At 46.5% G+C, this 20,179-nt stretch overlaps 1 protein-coding gene across 2 annotated transcripts; it reads right to left on the reverse strand.

The window, feature by feature from the left end:
• Positions 1–5,258: 5,258 nt before the first annotated feature.
• On the reverse strand, positions 5,259–18,434 carry LOC149357588 (uncharacterized). 2 transcript variants are annotated; one of them, XM_089584813.1, is made up of 5 exons: positions 17,255–18,432; positions 17,090–17,149; positions 8,969–9,066; positions 8,029–8,249; positions 5,259–7,197 (listed from the first exon to the last, which is right to left on the reverse strand). In XM_089584813.1, the coding sequence occupies exons 2-5, from the start codon at positions 17,133–17,135 to the stop codon at positions 7,077–7,079; spliced, it is 486 nt and encodes a 161-aa protein (XP_089440939.1). In that variant the 5' UTR covers positions 17,136–17,149; positions 17,255–18,432; the 3' UTR covers positions 5,259–7,076. The 2 variants fall into 2 exon arrangements, with proteins under 2 accessions (XP_089440939.1, XP_089440938.1); XM_089584812.1 differs by having other exon boundaries at positions 17,090–18,434.
• Between the last annotated feature and the right edge of the window lie 1,745 nt (positions 18,435–20,179).

Below are 20,179 nucleotides of genomic sequence, written 5' to 3' on the forward strand. Positions count from 1 at the left end.
TAAGCATTTTTAGTACAAGCGGGAAGTGATAGTTTGGTTCAGAAATCTGGCCACCAAGGTTATTCACGTAAGTCTGGCAACAAAGTAAAAAATTTGAAACAAATGTTAAATATTGTTATAAAATAATTATGCATTCGGGATGGACATAGTAGTTTAGGACGCTTATAATATTCAAAACACACACAATGAAATATTCAAGCCTATTAGCTTTTGCCTTCTGCTGAAAGGCGACCAGTTCGGCTCCGAGTTCAACGTGTGAGATCGGTTCACTAGAAAAATGTCGTCCTACTCCTTCCTGGGCCGCAAGCAGTAGGATGTTGACGTGCCACTGGTCGGTATCGGTCAGCTCTGTGGGTGGGCGTCCTGCCTTGGTACGGAACAAAGTGAGAAACGACTGCCCTACACCAATACTCCGGAAGAGCCCCGTCATCGCAAACCAGACCTGCTGTAGGAGAACTTGGCGTTGCTCAGCGCCCAAGTTGCACGAAGCACTTCTTGGCGACATCCAGTCCGGGTGTGCTGCCGCTCATTTTTTCTGCGCCTCCGCGCGCGCGACGACGCCTTTCGGCTGCGAACAACTCTCACCGACTTTTGGAAAGCACGGCGGCCACAGCTCGCGAGCGCCATGCGGTTTTCCGCACTAGATCTCGCCCCCACAGCTCGCGGCGCATCATGGAGGAAGGAAAATGTCCGTTTTCCATGGTAACTCGGCGTTGAGCGAGTGCGCCGGCGGCCGCCGGGACAGGCGACAGGGAGAATGGAGTGAATAATTTCACTGCGACGAGTTTTCAGTGGGTGGTCGGCTCGACTAGATCGCTTTTATGGCTTTGGAAACAGCAGCACTGACGAAGGTCTACGCAGAGTCCTCCCCGTTAATCGGCGTGTCAGCCCGCGCTCATTTCTTTTTCCCTTTTTATGCATTTTGTTTTCATATGTATTTTTGTGCAAAGGGCAAGCACTGCGCCGCTTCCCTCCAGCCCAGCGCGCTGCATAGCAGGAACTTTGGACAGTAAATAATTAGCACTGCTTGTGGACCTCGTAGGGCGCTGTTAGAGCAGCACCGTCGCGTGAAGTGTTTCGCCCGTGTCGCTTGCTTGGTCCTGCATACACAGAAAATTATACGCGTCGCCCGGAAGTACATCTGCGACTGGCAAATTGCACTCCGCCGTGCACGCTTGTGGGGTTCTGGTCTATGTGCTCCCCGCCCGCCTCTGTCTTGGCCTCAAAACGCGGACCGACTTGGCCAGAGAAAATATTCAATTTGCTGTGGCCGTAAGGCAGCGCAGCAAAATTAAAGAAAAATGAACACTCTGCTAGTTGGTAATAAAGGACTAACAACACTTGGAACGGGCTACGCGCAGAGCTAGCACAGACAAACTTTATTTAGTTCAGATAAGTGGCAGGAGGGCGGACTTGCCCCCCACCCTCCGCCCCGCGTCCTTGTCAACCGGCCGAGATCCCTCGGGACCTGGCGGCTTCGAAGGCTTGTCTTACGACGGTCTTATGCTCTTCTAGGTCCTATGGCTGCGTGGCGATACCACCCAGGACTCCTTACTGACAGCTGCAGCGGTGGATTGGGCGCATGCAAACGTCATATGGGCTGGGCAGCTCCTCTGCAGGGCGAAATGCCGCGTCGGACCGCGGGTACGGGCGCTCGATGCGAGGCGCCGCTGTAACATCGTTGATGCAGACGACTCACTAAGATTTAGACTAGATGTTGCATAAATTATTGCTACCTCACAACAGAAAAAATAAAATAATACTTTTTACTCTAACGCGAAACATATCTGCGATAAGAAATGCATAGTTGCCATGATGAGCACAAACGTCTGGCCACAATGCATCAAAAATTTGAAAGCTCAACACCAATGTCTTTGTTGTAAGCTTGGAACTCACACTGTTTTCCTTGCTGCAGAAATGAGGTTCCTTTTGTCTCAGCAAATAATAAGTTCCCTCTAAGCATTTTTAGTACAAGCGGGAAGTGATAGTTTGGTTCAGAAATCTGGCCACCAAGGTTATTCACGTAAGTCTGGCAACAAAGTAAAAAATTTGAAACAAATGTTAAATATTGTTATAAAATAATTATGCAGCTACAAATTTTGAATTTATAAAACACAGAACATATCCGCGAGTAGAAATAGCTGCCATTATGAGCACAAACGTCTGGCCACACTGCATAAAAAATCTGAAAGCTCAACAACAATGTCTTTGTTGTAAGATTGGAACTTACGCTGTTTTGATTGCTGCGGAAATGAGGCTCTTTTTGTGTCAGCAAATAATATGTTCCCACTAAGCATTTTTAGTACAAGCGGGACGTGATAGTTTGGTTCAGAAATCTGGCCACCAAGCTTATTCACTTAAGTCTGGCAACAAAGTAAAAAATTTGAAACAAATGTTAAATATTGTTATAAAATAATTATGCAGCTACAAATTTTGAATTTATAAAACACAGAACATATCCGCGAATAGAAATAGCTGCCATTATGAGCACAAACGTCTGGCCACACGGCATAAAAAATCTGAAAGCTCAACAACAATGTCTCTGTTGTAAGATTGGAACTTACGCTGTTTTGATTGCTGCGGAAATGAGGCTGTTTTTGTGTCAGCAAATAATGTGTTCCCACTAAGCATTTTTAGTACAAGCGGGACGTGATAGTTTGGTTCAGAAATCTGGCCACCAAGCTTATTCACGTAAGTCTGGCAACAAAGTAAAAAATTTGAAACAAATGTTAAATATTGTTATAAAATAATTATGCAGCTACAAATTTTGAATTTATAAAACAGAACATATCCGCGAATGGAAATAGTTGCCATTATGAGCACAAACGTCTGGCCACACTACATAAAAAATCTGAAAGCTCAACAACAATGTCTTTGTTGTAAGATTGGAACTTACGCTGTTTTGATTGCTGCGGATAGGAGGCTGTTTTTGTGTCAGCAAATAATATGTTGCCACTGAGCATTTTTAGTAAAAGTGGGAAGTGATAGTTTTCGTTCAGAAATCTGGCAACCAAGGTTATTCACGTAAGTCTGGCAACAGTCTAAATTTAAATTTTGAAACAAATGTTAAATTTTGTTATAAAATATTGATGCAGCTGCAAATTTGGAATTAATAAAATTTGTTTAGTTTCCATCGTTGCACATAATCGTTTGGTGTAATTTTTAGGCATTTGAAGCCCATAACTTCTACTACACTTGTGCACAACTCTGCAGGGTTGTCGCCAGTTGGTTCAGTGACTCTCGCTGTCAGGGGTTCGGTGATCGCGCGATTGATTGATTGATTACAAACATCTTTATTTTTTCAATGTTCTCAGAACATGTGGGTGGGCCGCCCAGTGCGGTAGTCCACTGGCTCCTGCTGCTGCTCTGGCCCTCCCCACATGACAGTAGACATGACATGATAAGTTGTCACGTGGTTTGAGCGTTATCTTCTGCTCCACCAGCAAGAGCAAAATTTAACCGGTCGTAATTGGCTATTGATCGTTGATTATCCCAAAACGTACCTATACACTATTTGAAATACATTCGGGAAGGAAATAGTAATTTAGTACGCTTATAATATTCAAAACACACACCGTGAAATACTCAAGCCTTTTAGCTTTTCCCTTCTGCTGAAAGGCGACCAGTTCGGCTCTGAGTTCAACGTGTGAGATCGGTTCACTAGAAAAATGTCATCCTACTGCTTGCTGGGCCGCAAGCAGTAGGGTATTGACGTGCCACTGGTCGGTATCGGTCAGCTCTGTGGGTGGGCGTCCTGCCTTGGTACGGAACAAAGTGAGAAACGACTGCCCTACACCCATACTCCGGAAGAGCCCGTCTTCGCAAACCAGACCTGCTGTAGGAGAACTTGGCGTTGCTCAGCGCCCAAGTTGCACGAAGCACTTCTTGGCGACATCCAGTCCGGGTGTGCTGCCGCTCATTTTTTCTGCGCCTCCGCGCGCGCGACGACGCCTTTTGGCTGCGAACAACTAGCACCGACTTTTGGAAAGCACGGCGGCCACAGCTCGCGAGCGCCAAGAGGTTTTCCGCACTAGATCTCGCCCCCACAGCTGGCGGCGCATCATGGAGGAAGGAAAATGTCCGTTTTCCATGGTAACTCGGCGTTGAGCGAGTGCGCCGGCGGCCGCCGGGACAGGCGACTGCGAGAATGGAGTGAATAATTTCACTGCGACGAGTTTTCCAGTGGGTGGTCGGCTCGACTAGATCGCCTTTATGGCTTTGGAAACAGCAGCACTGACGAAGGTCTACGCAGAGTCCTCCCCGTTAATCGGCGTGTCAGCGCGCGCTCATTTCTTTTTGCCTTCTTATGCATTTTGTTTTCATATGAATTGTTTTGCAAAGGGCAAGCACTCCGCCGCTTCCCTCCAGCCCCGCGCGCTGCATAGCAGGAACTTTGGACAGTAAATAATTAGCACTGTTTGTGGACCTCGTAAGGCGCTGTTAGAGCAGCACCGTCCCGTGAAGTGTTTCGCCCGTGTCGCTTTCTTGGTCCTGCATACACAGAAAATTTTACGCGTCGCCCGGAAGTACACCCGCGACTGGCAAATCGGACCCCGCCGTACACGCTTCTGGGGTTCTGATCTATGTGCTCGCCGCCCGCCTCTGTCTTGGCCTCAAAACGCGGACCGACTTGGCCAGAGAAAATATTCAATTTGCTGTGGCCGTAAGGCAGCGCAGCAAAATTAAAGAAAAATGAACACTCTGCTAGTTGGTAATAGAGGGCTAAAAACACTTGGAACGGGCTACGCGCAGGGCCACTGTTGACGTGGCCCTGGTCGGTATCGGTCAGCTCTGTGGGTGGGCGTCCTGCCTTCCCAGTCAAAAATTCCTTCAGCCTATCGGTCTGAAGGCTGAAGGAACCCATAATTTGGGCTTGTTGGGCCTGTCGGGCTTGTTGGGCCTGTCGGGCCTGTTGGTGATGGCCTGTCGGGCCTGTTAGTGATGGACCTGATGGTGATGGACCTGTCGGTGTCAGACCTGTTGGTTCTAATGGCGTCGGCCTGTTGGCACAGATCCTGCTTGCAGGTATCGGGATAGTGTTAGGCCTAATGAGGGACGCCAGTCCTAATGGCGCACCATAGATAAGTTTTTTCATCACTCAGAAATGTGTGCTGCACATTGCGCATGATAACATAGCTTCTTCGATTAGTGCATCGCAAGCTGTTGCAAAAAGGCAGCGCCTGCTACTAATAATATTTTCCAATTAAGCTGGCCAAAAGGGTCTGTAATGCCCTACGATATATATACTGACAACCAGATTTAGGGCAAACGAAAGCTTTATTATAAAATAGAAACCTGTAAAGAGGAAGATGATCAGCAGTCAGAGCAGCAGAACCGAGGCGAGGCGCGAGATGAGAAGACGACGATCGGCAGCTGAAGCAGCAGAGCCGACGCGCGGCGCGAGACGAGAGCGTGAACTGTTCCGGGACCGGACCTGTCCTTGCCCGCTCTAACCGGCCTTCACAACTGTCAATAAAGGCCGTTACATCCTGGTGGAGGTGCGGGGTAGCGGAGAGACGTCTTTTCAGGTGATTTTGTTGAGGCGCCAGTAGTCAACGCAAAAGCGGATAGAGCCGTCTTTCTTGGTGACAAGGACGACGGGGGAAGCCCAAGGACTGTGTGATGGTTGTATGACGCCACGCTGCAGCATATCATTGACCTGGGTGTCGATAACCTGCCGTTCGGTGGCCGAGACGCAATATGGGCGTTGGCGCAACGGCGAATGGGCGCCAGTGTCGATCCGATGGGTAACAGCTGAAGTGCGACCAAAACGGTGGTGAGAGAAGTCAAACGATGACCGAAACTTATCTAGCAGGGCCGCAAGCTGGGTCTTCTCCGGTGGCGAAAGATTTGTGTCGATTGAGCCCACAAAGACGGCCTCGGGAACGGGATCAGGAGACGGTGAGGAGGAAGTAAGTGAAGACACTTGCAGGCGGCAGGAGTCGTCCTCAGAAGGGTCCCAGGCGACGACGGAAGCGAAAGGCTGGACACATCCCAAGCATTCACCACGAAGAAGAGTGGAGGGGCACAGGAATGGATTCGTCAGGGGCAAGGCGCTGCAGCCGGCTGAGACGGCAAGCACGGCGAATGGCAGGGGTAGACAGTGGCGAGAAGCAGAGGAGTCGGACGGGATGAAGATGACAGGGCCGTTGGATCCAGAGTCGCAATGAACAGAGGCGAGCACAGCAGAGCACGGCGGGATCATGACGTCATCAGCCACAGTCAGCTTGGAGCACAAGTTAGTGGAAGCGTTCACAGAGTCGTCGCCGAAGGGAAGAAGGGCGACTTCGGAACGAGCGCAGTCGATGACAACGTCATGTTGGGAGAGAAAGTCCCAGCCTAAGATGACGTCGTGAGACGGCCATGGGAAGACGATGAATTCAACAATATACAGAACGTCCTGAATAGTAACTCGGGCTGTACATGCCCCCAAAGGCGCAATAAGTTGCGAATTAGCGGCGCGAAGCATAAAACCATATAGCGGAGTCATCACTTTTCGTAACTGGCGGCACAATTTCTCACTTAGTACAGATACAGCAGCACTGGTGTCAACAAGCGCGAAAGCATCGGTGCCCTCCACAGAAACCGCGATCAAATTTGTCGGAGAAAGTCGAGGTCTTGAGCTTGGTGACGAGCAAGCAGTTCTTGCCTCCGGAACTGCGGGCACTAGTTTTCCGAAGGGGAAGAGGGACGACGGCGCATCGGGGAAACCGAGCGACGACGCGGAGATGGAGCACGGCGGCGAATATACGGCCTGAGATCGGAGGAAGCAGTGGTCTCAGAAGGCGAAGTGCGGTGAAAAGGCTGGGGAGGGGCGTAGGCGTAACCTCGAGGGTCAGTATTGGCAGCAGGGGACAACACTTGGCGGCGGCAGGGACGCATCACATGGCCAGGAATGCCGCAGACATAACAAATGGGTAGGTTGTCCGGTGTCCGCCATGGACGGAAACGTTGCGGTGGTGGCCAGGCAGGACGAAATGGTGTCGACTGCGGTGGATGCTGGTACGAAACGAACGTTTCTGGGCGGGGACGCCTGACGGCTTCGGCATAGGTAAGTGGCAAAATAAATTTATACATCATGACCTCCAATTTTTCGTTGCACGTCCCCCAGCTTCTGTGAGAGGTGCATGCGCACGGCTTTCAGTCTCTTCTCTGCAAGCTCCTTTGGTATGTCTCCCATGTAGATATGAAACAGAGCTGCACAATAGAACACAAAATAGGCCACATTTGAACACATCTAGATACATGATAAATGCAAAAGTGAGATTCAGAATTACCACTCTCATTGTAAAAACACAGAAACGAATGTTCGCCATTAAAGGGGCCATGAAGCCTACTTTCGTGCATACCCTTGTTGTAGCATTTAATTCCCAACACATTAAATTACAATACCCAAAAATTTCAGTTGATTCCGTGCGGCAGATATCTTTAAAACGATTTTCGTTTCCTTTGCGAACTGACTGCTTGTCTGGCAGCCTCTGATTGCTGACGACACATGGGCCTACCCACTCCGCGTCTGCTGTGTGTTGTTGGATGCATTGAGATGCTTGCATGAAAACCAAAGACAGAGATTACTCGAAACAACAGGCAATGCTATTTATACATTCTGTGCAGATATGTTAATTGCACTATCTTTGTCGCAGCAAGATCGGAGAACGCGCACAATGACTTGCCACCAGTCGTTGAGAACGCTAATTTCACAACCAAATAGATAAATCAGGTTACTGGCAGAACGGATCTTAGCGAGAGCCACACAAACAGTGTGGAGATCTCTGAAAGTGCCGTGATAGAGCCTGCATGAAGAAACGTATGGGCATAACACACCTTGCAAAAACTAAACGTCACTTTTGCCCGACTTTGCAGTTTTGGATGCAATAAGGACATTGCAGTTGTTACAAACCTCGGATACAATGAACAGGATCTCCATGACTATCACGCTTTCTGTAAGTGAGCGCGACTGTATTTGGCTGAAGCAAAGTTTGATTGCCTAGGTGTTACTCAAAGCAAAGAAAAAAAAAGCACTAGCACCTTTCAGAGAAGACTTTTTCCGGTGTAAGTGCCGGTTTAGCCTCTGTTCTGCCAAGAGACCGGCACTTATTTGAAAGCACGCCAGTCACGCTGCGGCTCTTCAGCTCATCAGGTGTCCAATACACCTGAGTAGCACCGCGGCAGAACATTGAGTCTGTTGGTGCTCTCAGGAGCATCTGCCAGGCACCAGGCTCCATCCAGAGCCCACTGCCTGCATAGACCTGCAGCAAACGTGGAGAATTTCGCATTTGTACACATTAACAGCAATGAATCAAGGGATTTTAAATATTTCATAACTTAAAACAAACAGCTGAAAAACATAAAAATTATGTAGGCATGAATGCACTCTTTTACAGCGAGCAGTGTCCAAAATCAGTAGATTTTTTATTTCTAGCCTTATAATTCGAAAAAAAAGAAATTGCTTGCGTGCAACATGAAATATATAGCACAATCTTCTGACAGTTCTAGCTTCTCTTCATTCCGAGTCAAATACCGCCAAAAGTTGAAATAATGTTCTCTGCCCCAATTCAAACAAACTTCAGAAATGAGAATAAATTTCACATACCAACAACTAGGCATACCTGACAGAACAAGGCAGCCTCCTCATGATCAAAAATTACTTGTGTACTAAGAATTTCCTCAGGACAAGAATAACTGCGGACCCATTATGGCATCGTCAGGTAATGAAGTACAAAAATGACAAATTAGAAATGCTGACCTGTGCCTTACATGATATTGTCTGAAACCACACATCTATGCTTTGCACACTACCCTTTTCGGCACACTTACTGGGACTAGTATAAGTTTCTACTGTAAGCTAGCATCATCCTCTAAACTGTACCCATTTCACTATGTACCAGCCCCAATTTAATTAAGAATCATTCACTCACTCTACTATGGTATTTGATACACTATATGACTTAAGAACACGCACAATCACCTTTCCATCATCCCTAGCAGAACCTATCACAGTGTCCTGCCCACCAGGCAGCTGGAGCTGGCAGTCCGCGGCGGTCTCCATCTCCTCGGCTGAGCATACTTTTTTGACAAGAAAAGGAAGTACACAAATATCAATGCACCTCAGCAGCACATATAAGCAAAAGCAAACTGAGTTCAGTTTGACATTGTGGGCTATCAAGTAAATGAAAAAAATTAAGTATTTTGCTCTCAAGGTAACAGTGAAAGCTTTGCACAGTAGAACCTCGCTGCTGAGTTGATGGGTGCTGCATTTTCCTGGCTGCTACACATTGTAGTGGTCTAGATCTGGCATGATGATAATAGGGTTCCATGCATTATAAACCCTGCTGTTCGTTGCATTGTAACTTCGGCCACATTCCTACACAGTAATACTTGTGAAATAACACCCCATGCCAGCCTAAATGAGAAACAGTGGCAGTCATATGTTTACTTCTAAAGCGGCTTTACTTGGCCTGGCATGTCTAGCACCACTGTGTTAGGCAGACGGCATTCAGACAGGCTGTGCCATCATCATCCACAGTGGTTGCACTTTTTTGAAGCAGTAGCTTCACTGCTACAGGTGCACGGCTGAGATCGCCATGTACGCAACATGACCTTCAAGTCTGCCACAAATAAAATAAACAAACAAATAAACCTCACAATCAGTGGGATTCAAACTCAGGTCCATTGGGCGAGAGCCAGGTGCGCTAACCACTAAGCTTCAGACCCACGGTGTGACAATTCAATAAAACTGGAGATATACAGGGTGTCCCAGCTAAAAGTAACCAAGCTTGTTAAAAAGAGGATGATCCCTAGCCGAGTGAGACCAACTGAGGGTTGTTGATAGTCGCGTGTCCTAGTCTGCAGTATTTAGCAAAGACTAATTAGCTAACTTTTTAATTATTGCTTTCAGGAAGAAATTGTCAATGCAGGAGTTGTAGATCCCATAGAAAAATAATCGTTTGCCTTGTTTGCAGCTAAGTACCACTGATACAACTTCTTTTATCTGACTTAAAAGAAAGCCCGCGAAATACAAAAAGAACCACGTGATAGGGAAGCAGTTACAGCGCTCCCAAACGAGCGATCAAGCAACGACATCCGCTTATGTTTGCAACGCTGTCCCGTACAGCTTTTGGCGTCTTGAGGAGGTGGCGAGATATGCACCAGGAACTGCTTATGCGTCATGGAAAGTGAGCGGGTGCTGCTTTTTAAGGAAGTGAAGCGCGGCTCGCATGGAGCGCTTTTTCACGCGTAACCTCGCCTCGAGTGATAGGAATGTGGCCGTGCCGCTAACTTGCACCGTCACGCGCTGAAGAAACGGTCGCCCTAGCGCCGATGCGAGAGTTAATTACGTATATCTCGCAACCATCACAAAACGCCGAACCCCGTTCGGGACAACGTTGCAAAGATAAGCGAATGTCTTTGCTTGGCTGGTCGTCTGGGAGCGCTGAAACTGCTTCCCTATCACGTGGCTCTTTTTGCATTTCGCGGGCTTTCTTTTAAGTCAAATAAAAGAAGCTGTATCAGTGGTACTTGGCTGCAAACACGGCAAACGGTTATTTTTCAAAGGGATCTACAACTCCTGCATTGACACTTTCTTCCTGTAGGCAATAATTAAAAAGTTAGCTAATTAGTCTCTGCTAATTAATCATGTTTGCATAATAAAAAAAAAATACTACAGACTAGGACACGCGACTGGCAACAACCCTCAGTTGGTCTCACTCGGCTAGGGATCATCCTCTTTTTTACAAGCTTCGTTACTTTTAGCTGGGACACCCTGTATATGTGCTTCTTGTATACTAACTGCTAGGTTACACAGCCGCTCATGCAATATCATGGTAATTTGTGATTCGAGCGATTCATGATTGATCAGTGACAGGCGATTTCGAGAGGAGTTTGAAGAGGAATAACAAGAGGAAGACGAAGAATACAAAGAGGAAGATTAGCGCTCCACACGCAGAAAATCTAACACCACGGGTATAGGAAAAAATCAGCTGTGGTTTAGCTTCGATTAAACCTGGTGAGAAGCAGTAGTTTCACGTAGCTACGTGCGGCAAAGTCCAAAGAAACAACAATCTTTCAACAAGCCGAGAAACTAGAAACAAACAAAGCTTTGCAAAGCGCAGCCACATGAAGCTACCGCTTCTCGCCATGTTTAATCAGAGCTAAACCACAGCTAATTTTTTCTTCACCTATCCTTGTTTCTTTGTAATTGTGCTGCTAGTGTTAGTGTGGCTGGCGCGATTGATTTTGTCCTTCCGCACCTCATCACATCTTTTGTGACTTCTGGATGCACACAGCAGTGGCAACAAAGAGGACGAGGGCTAGCCTCCGCTGGAACCAACCATTATGTTGGCTGTAGCGGCATTAGACATTCTCAGAAAGTATGTTTGCAATGATCGCAACAGCCACATAGCCCCGTAAATTCTGGAGAAATGAGTAGTCTTCACCGGACGTAAGAAAATGCAGCAGACAATGCTGCATGATTTTTTCAAGTGCCAGCACTGCAATAAATGTGTTTAGTTCTTCATTCCTGTCATTTTTAAGCGCCGCCGCGGTGGCTCAGCGGCTATGGTGCTCGGCTGCTGACCCAAAAGACGCGGGTTCGATCCCGGCCGCGGCGGCTAGAATTTCTTTGGAGGAGAAATTCTAGAGGCCCGTGTACTGTGCGATGTCAGTGCACGTTAAAGAACCCCAGGTGGTCGAAAATTCCGGAGCCCTTCACTACGGCGTCTCTCATAGCCTTAGTCGCTTTGGGACGTTAAACCCCATAAACCAAACCAAACCTGTCATTTTTAAATTTGTCCTACTTCCTGCCTCTAATGTTTCCTCGCTCTTGCATTTTTTTTTTGTAGCAAGAGCTATTGGTCGCAAAGTAGCATTTTCACTGCGGCGGTGGTCACACCGTGGTCACACCGCTTCTTGCGCCGCTGCCTAGCAACCGTTGCCAGATGGAGCCGCGCCATCTGGTGCAACGTCAGAGGAGGAGGAGAGCCAGAGATAGCAGTAGGCACAGCAAGAGACCTCCCAAATCTACGTACGCATTCACTGGACACCCAGAAATCACGCACAAGGGACCGGGAACAGGACTGCCCACGAGGCTGCTGGCGCGCAGCTAGAGGAAGACAGTCGGCATTGCCTTAACGTGAGCCGACCAACTCGGACCACCCTTATTGTTCTCCCATCCCGCTCATAATACCTGACTCTATCATCACACGCCTTTAACAAGAGCAGAGGGGTTTGTCGTGGCACTTTGTCCCAGACATTACTCCATCCATTCCTTCAGGACTTTCTCGCCCGGCCCAAGTTCTCGCTCACAAGGTGCGAGCCGGTGCAGCGTACACCCCAGACATCCCGAGTCGATGGCACCGAACCAGGATCGGCTGCCCCAATTGCCCTGCTGACTCTGTTGATTTGCACCACCTGATCTGGACCTGTCCTGGCACTGCGAGCCTGTGCGCCTGCTACACCTCTGCCTACCACATCCAGACATACGAAGACTGGACGGCCCCCAGTACCGACGCCAAGCGCAAGCTCAGTGCCCTGCTAGACTTCATGTCAGAGACCGACACCCTCACCTTCACCTAACCAACCCACTTCCCCCTTGGGCCTCAGGTCATCCTTGTGATTAAAGATTTATGAATGAATGAGCAGCGGCCTGTATAAGGGGGCGGTTCGTTGAAGCTGTTGTGGCCAGAGATGGAGAGCGAGTCGGAGAGGCTGAAACAAACCAAGCTTAGCTGTTGGAACGAAACAAGGCAAAGGCGACCAGACCGAGGAAGAACGTGCAGAACGTCTGAATAAGCGACGCCGTGAAGATGCAGCTCGACGAGTTCGCCTAGCCTCTGAAGGTCCATTACCTCTCGCTACGTATGTCTGGCATAGCTGAGCTAAGCCACAGCCAATTTTTTTTAGTCCCGTGAGGAGTACATCAGCAGGGTTATGCTGTATTAAAACTTGTAGAAACATTAATACTATGAGAAACACATCTCAGTGAAGAGTTGATCGGCTGCTACACTAACAGTAGTAAAGCTTTTTGACGGGCTAGTTGGTACATATTCATATTTGAAAGGGTGTGCGCTAAAAAAGACAAACACAGGAAAAAGATAGAGACGACAGGAAAGAAGCGCAACTTCCAACTTTAATGACGACAAAAGAAGCCAGGCGCACATATATATCCGCTGATAAACAGATATGAGCTGCGTGATGGAGCGTGACCCCATCAACCAAACATAAGACAGCGCAAAAAATGCATATCTAAGTGACATTAAAAGAAACCCAAGAAAGTGAACATATCAAACACCTGCCGAGGTAAGGTAAAAAAGTGGGATTCGTATCGGCTGACAACAATGCATAACAACATGGGAAAACAGAGCTGCATGAAAGATGACACTGAAAAAGAGGATAACACCATAAAAAAGGCTAACAACATGACGAAATTTTTAACAAAGAACAAGTGAAAGATGGAGATAAAAACCGTGTAAAGGGTGGTAAATAAAGGCACATTGGAACATCTAAAAGGACAATAAAACATAGAGAGGCGAACGGGTTAATAGTCTAGATGGACCCATCCAGAAAGGCAAGTTCATTTCTAGACAGGTTAATGGAAGGCGTGCTAACGCACTTGTCTTTCCTGAGGTGAATAAAAAAGGCCTCGATTACTTCTCTTTCTGTCTTGTCCTGAGCCTTAGCTAGAAACTTGGTTTCATTAAACTTGGGGTAGCAGTTCTGGCAACTGCTGCAGTGTAACGGAAGGTTACCTCCAGACCTGTTCTTCATGGTGACGTTGTGCCTGCGGGCGCGCTCATTGAAACATTTCCCGGTTTGACCCACATACACTTTGCCGCACGTCAAGGGAATCTCGTACACAACATTGGCAGTGCATTGTGTGTACACGGTTTGATGCTTGATATTACAGGCCTTCTTAACACGCTTCCTGGTCACCATCGGACATAATTTCGCCAGTTTGCAAGTAGCCGAAAAAACTAGCCTAACCCCGTGACGAGACGCAACTTTCTTTAAATTGTGTGAAAGACCATGCAGGTAAGGTATAACCTGCACAGGTTTCCGTTCTGTTTGATGTTTAGCATGCTCCGAGGCGGTCAAAGGAGCTGAGACCGGATGCCTCGAAATATTCTTTTCAGGTAAAACGCATAAGCCTGCTTGTCCACTACGTGCCATTGTGTCTGAAAGGGATACGTGGCAAAACGTTGTGGGTGACTTCCTTCGGTGCCGACTGGACAGAATAGCTGGCGCTTACCCTTACCGCGTTCGAAGCTCAAAGGAAGTGGTGCAGGTACTGGAGGGAGGCAAGGTATCGGCCACAACTGGTTTTTCAATTGACGTTGAGGACTTATTTTACTCTGTGCCTCACGACGGGTTGTTGGATGCTGTTCGTGAACATTTGGAAGAATTTGGCGAAGTCAGGTTTCAAAATTCTGCCGGTGTCACAACTGAAAAATTTCTGGACCTACTATTGTTTTATTTGGATTCCACTGTTATTTGCTTCCAGGATGAGTTTTACTTGCAAAAAGCCGGAATTTGTATAGGTTCCTCAGTCGCACCGGTCTTATGCGGAATTTTTCTGGCGTCATTTGACCGGCGCCTTGAAGCTAGCTTGAAGGACACAGGGATAACATGTATTTTCAGATACGTCGACGATTATCTTGTCCTTCTTAACGCACCTTCATACTGTGCTGCTGATACACTTGTAGTCCAAATTCTCACTACCTTCTGTTCTTCATCGAGGGGTCTAAAATTCACGCATAACGAGCAGATCATGATCGACTCCAGTTTCTTGACTTACAGCTTATTTTTACAAATGATCATGTGTGTTGGTCTTATCAGCCGCACTCAAAGAAGTCACTTTTGCCCTATGATAGTGCCCACTCCAAGCTGGTAAAGCTTGGCATAGTATCTCTTTGCATGAAATCTGCATTAGAAAAATCCTGCGGCCACAAGATAGGTGAAAGTTTCCAGTGCCAGATCGACCGAATTTCTGCTGCAGGTTACCCTGCAAATCTGGTCACGAACATGTCTGAAAACCTTTTGCAAAAAATTAAAAACTCGGAGCATGCTAAACATCAAACAGAACGGAAACCTGTGCAGGTTATACCTTACCTGCATGGTCTTTCACACAATTTAAAGAAAGTTGCGTCTCGTCACGGGGTTAGGCTGGTTTTTTCGGCTGCTTGCAAACTGGCGAAATTATGTCCGATGGTGACCAGGAAGCGTGTTAAGAAGGCCTGTAATATCAAGCATCAAACCGTGTACACACAATGCACTGCCAATGATGTGTACGAGATTCCCTTGACGTGCGGCAAAGTGTATGTGGGTCAAACCGGGAAATGTTTCAATGAGCGCGCCCGCAGGCACAACGTCACCATGAAGAACAGGTCTGGAGGTAACCTTCCGTTACACTGCAGCAGTTGCCAGAACTGCTACCCCAAGTTTAATGAAACCAAGTTTCTAGCTAAGGCTCAGGACAAGACAGAAAGAGAAGTAATCGAGGCCTTTTTTATTCACCTCAGGAAAGACAAGTGCGTTAGCACGCCTTCCATTAACCTGTCTAGAAATGAACTTGCCTTTCTGGATGGGTACATCTAGACTATTAACCCGTTCGCCTCTCTATGTTTTATTGTCCTTTTAGATGTTCCAATGTGCCTTTATTTACCACCCTTTACACGGTTTTTATCTCCATCTTTCACTTGTTCTTTGTTAAAAATTTCGTCATGTTGTTAGCCTTTTTTATGGTGTTATCCTCTTTTTCAGTGTCATCTTTCATACAGCTCTGTTTTCCCATGTTGTTATGCATTGTTGTCAGACGATACGAATCCCACTTTTTTACCTTACCTCGGCAGGTGTTTGATATGTTCACTTTCTTGGGTTTCTTTTAATGTCACTTAGATATGCATTTTTTGCGCTGTCTTATGTTTGGTTGATGGGGTCACGCTCCATCACGCAGCTCATATCTGTTTATCAGCGGATATATATGTGCGCCTGGCTTCTTTTGTTGTCATTAAAGTTGGAAGTTGCGCTTCTTTCCTGTCGTCTGTATCTTTTCCCTGTGTACGTCTTTTTTAGCGCACACCCTTTTAAACTACACTAACACTGATGGCTAAAAAGATAACTGGTGAAATAATGAGGGCTAAGTGACAAGTGACAACCGTGGCCGCAGTGGCTCAGTGGTTATAACGCTTGGCTGCTGACCCAAATGACGAGAGTTTGATCCAGCTGCGGCAATGGAATTTCGATGGAGGCAAAGTTCCAGGGGCCCGTGTGCTGTGCGATGTCAGTGCACGTTAAAGAACCTCAGCTGGTCGAAATTTCCGGAGCCCTCCACTACCACGTCCCTCATAGCCCGAGTCGCTTTGGGACGCTGAACCCCCATAAACGAGCCTTAAAGACACAGCAGAACACTGCGGAGCGAGAGCAGTTCAGAAAAATCGCATATCCTGCCAAAAATGAAAGGGACAGTACAGCAAGCCTCATAGGCAATGCAAAAAGAAAAAAAAAGACGTCAGGTTCAATTAACTGCGCATCTGCTGAAGGACAGCAGGAACACTGTGGCAGAAAACTTTTCAACCTGTACACGGTACAACGCCTAACAACTTTGAATGTACCAGACGACCAGAATAATGCTAATATATTTTGTTAATTCACAAGAAAGGGGATGTCAATCAATTAGAAAGCTTTTAATTATTAGATAACTATGGGAAAGAAACATGAAGCTTAATGAAAAGGCTTGAAATGCAACTGAAGGCAGGACGACAAGCTATCGAAAGGTATAGATGTAATCACACAGTAGAGTAGGAGAGCGACACAAAGTAGAGATAAAAAGTACAGAAAGAAATGGGGCCTGGGAAGGGTATGTAACCAATTTCAAGAAAGGTCAATGTAGCACATACAGTCAAAGTTAGGGGCACAGCAGAGATGGTGGAAGGATGAGAGTAGAAGTTTCAGGGGATAAGGCGCCCTCAAGTGGCACAGGACAGGATTAACAGGCGCTCATTGGACAAATCCTTTGTTTGCAGTGAACATTTTCTTAGGCCGATTTGATTATGAAAAATAAAAAATGGCATGCATCACAAGAAGGTTCGCTCACCAAACTCGTCTGGCCCACTGCCACTAGCCCCATTGATGGATGTCATTGCTGGGGCCAGTTCTGTGAATTAGGTATAGTTAGAGTTCATGTCCTTACACCAAAATGCACATCAAAGGTAGTATATTCACACAACGGATGAGGTCACAAAAAGATCTCTAGCATCACCTCAAGTAAAGGCAGTGTCCGCATGCTGAAAGCATTCACACATGAGATGAAAACAGCAGATCTTGTCCTAATAGAAAAAAAACGCCCTCCTCTTTCCATCTGCAGACACCAATTGGTTGGCGTCAATTCGTGACGTCAAGCCACATAATGCACAGTTCACCCTCAAGATTTGCAATTCAGTCCACCGTGTGAATTCACCTTAAGATGACTTCCAAGAGCACTTACTTTAAGCTCTAAGATATACATGCATGGTGACACCTACAACATGCAATTTGATGAAGTAGCTTAGCTAAGAAAAAAGGGATGAGCAGCACACATGTGAGCTACTCAGGAACAAGAACCAGAGCTAATGTTTTAAACAGTTACTAGGCACATTACCATAGCATGAAAATGCACACACACCTCTCAACTGGCATGTTAGAAATACAAAACACTTCAGTAAACTATCTACACAACAATAGCACACCTTGCAAACATACACCACCTGGACTTTGTGTTTCCCAAATATAAGACATTCATTTTGTGCACAAAATTGCAACAAATAAACAAAGTAGCAGTGCCACCTAATTGGCCATTTAGAAACAAGGAGCAGAGGTATTATGAACAGCAGAGTTAGTTGTTGGCCTGGTTAGCATCACTGATTTAAGTTCATAGTTTTCCAGCCCTACGGAACACACACACATACATGAGCCGCCACGGCAGTTCAGTGGTTATGGTGCTCGGCTGCTGGCCTGTTAAGACACGGGTTCTATCCTGGCCGCGGTGGTTGCATTTCGATGGAGGCAAAATGCTACAGGCCCGTAAATGCAAACTGCATGCAGGAGATCTAAAGAATGAGGACAGGTTCCAAACTTGTCAAGCACTGCAGTGATTGTACAGAGATTTTCAAGTGTGAAGATCCTTAGCAGAAGCAAGCCACTTGTGAAGGGACAGAGACGCATCATATTAAAAAAGCTGGTTCACAATGTGCGAGCAATACTTCAGTTGTATCATATAACACAGAAATGATGTTTCTTTCATAGTTTTGATGATAAAGGTGTGATAAGTTTGTTTTTTTCCTGCTCCGCTGGTCTGAAGGCATTTAAGCAGTGTCTGCGCCGTTAAATAACCAGTTGTCAGTGAGCGCTGTGTTTTATCCTTCTTCCCAACTTCAGTAAAACGGCAAGTTGAAGAAAACAGCGCAGCAACAGGCACAAGAAAGAAGATGGGACAGGTGCTGACTAGCAACTGAAGGTTTATTGAAAAGGAACACTTAAAATATACTCTCTTCACAACCAAGAGCGTGCATGAGCTGCGCGAACAACACTGATAAGCTATCAACTTCAGTCATGGTGGTCAAGATTCAACAGTTCACAGCCATGAACGGCCATCCGTCCTTGTTAATGATTGTGAACTATTGTATCCTGACCACCATGACTGAAGTTGACAGGTTATCAGTGTTGTTTGCGCAGCTCATGCACGCTCTTGGTTGCGAAGAGAGTATATTTTATGCATTCCTTTTCAATAAACCTTCAGTTGCTAGTCAGCACCTGTCTCATCTTCTCTCTTGTCCCTGTTGCTGCGCTGTTTTCTTCAAGTATTCTTCTTCCCTTCGTTGGTCATGCACCGTTGCACTGGAAAACTACAAATTTAAAGTACTCTCAACATTTGCCTGAACAATTTAGCACGTCTAAAATATGCTTATCTTCTGGTAGCCTCCAGCTGCTCACAATGATGGTCTCTTCTAATTCATGATGTGACAAGCAAAGCTGCATCCCTGCAAAAAAAAGAAAGAACCAAAAATTTCCTAATATAAGCATCTTGGTGGGCACACGTCTAATAACAAATCTTTTACAATCCTCAATGAGCACAGACATTGGACAGCTCTGTACAAAGAACTTATGTCCAGTCACTTGGCTCAAACCAAAATAGTGAGAAAAAAATCCGCCCTTCCCTGGCAGCGCGAGCATATTTTAACAGCCTGAGCAACAAATTGTTCTGAAAGTGGCTAAAAATGCATTCATTACAAAAAAGACATCGACTATTCATGCCAACTAAAATTCCTCAAAAGCAAGCAAATAATATACAAACAAAAATTCCCATTCCCGCATCTCACAGCAATGGCCAGTGCTGCTGTCTGGCTTGAATCCTGCCTTACAAGCGGACCTACTGGTGTCAGCCATGGGGACGGCCATTCAATTGCTTAAAACCACAAGGGCGTTTGTAGATGAAGACGCGGCTGGAGGTGGTTGCACATCACTCCCTTTGTCTTCCCTCAATTGTGCCATGGCAGGTGGCCGACAAAGTAAACTGAGCAAAGAGGGCAGGCCCAGCCTATAGTCTTTTTCAGCCTCACTGCTGTGCACAATTTGAAAGGCATAGTTGCTAACGGCCGATTCTTCGTGGGCTACATAAGCTAGATCACAAACTGATGATGGGTGCAGGGGTCAAGTGGATGCAGCTAGCACAGGAAAGGGCTAATTTGGGGAATATGGGAGAGGCTGTCGCCCTGCTGCGAGTATAGTCCGGCTGATGATGATGAAGGATGATTGAATTCCAATGAATATTTCACTTTTCTTACCCTTGGTGCAAATCGCTGCACAGTCCCATAAATGTTGGTTATAAGAGTATACATCTGATTAAGAATGAGAGGGAAAATACTACACTACTGGCATGATGCAGCAGCGTCAGTTTCGAGTGAAAGAATAAATTCTGGTTCCTTGCTTACAATGTCGCTGGATCTATGCTATCTTCCAGTAGAATGCATGAGAACTGGTGTAATGCCCTCGCACAAAGCGCAGACGTTAAGGAACATGCACAACTTGTTCTTCCAGAGAACGAAAAATTCCAAAGTAGTGGTAATGACCATCGCTCATCACTGCTGGATCACTATGCCTCTGCGTCTTTAGTAATTTTCTAGAATCCGTGGGTAACTCTGGATGGTAT

Source organism: Amblyomma mixtum, chromosome 3 (assembly GCF_055824585.1).
Source record: "Amblyomma mixtum isolate Tamu chromosome 3, ASM5582458v1, whole genome shotgun sequence".
Taxonomy (NCBI): Eukaryota; Metazoa; Arthropoda; class Arachnida; order Ixodida; family Ixodidae; genus Amblyomma; species Amblyomma mixtum.

Coding starts and splice junctions, on each gene's coding strand:
- LOC149357588 (XM_089584812.1), bottom strand. CDS start 17,135: ATGACATCCATCAATGGGGCTAGTGGCAGTGGGCCAGACGAGTTTG. Junction 9,067..17,089: donor CAGTGGGCCAGACGAGTTTG/GTGAGCGAACCT, acceptor TTGTCAAAAAAG/TATGCTCAGCCGAGGAGATG. Junction 7,198..8,028: donor GAAAAAGTCTTCTCTGAAAG/GTGCTAGTGCTT, acceptor TCTATTGTGCAG/CTCTGTTTCATATCTACATG.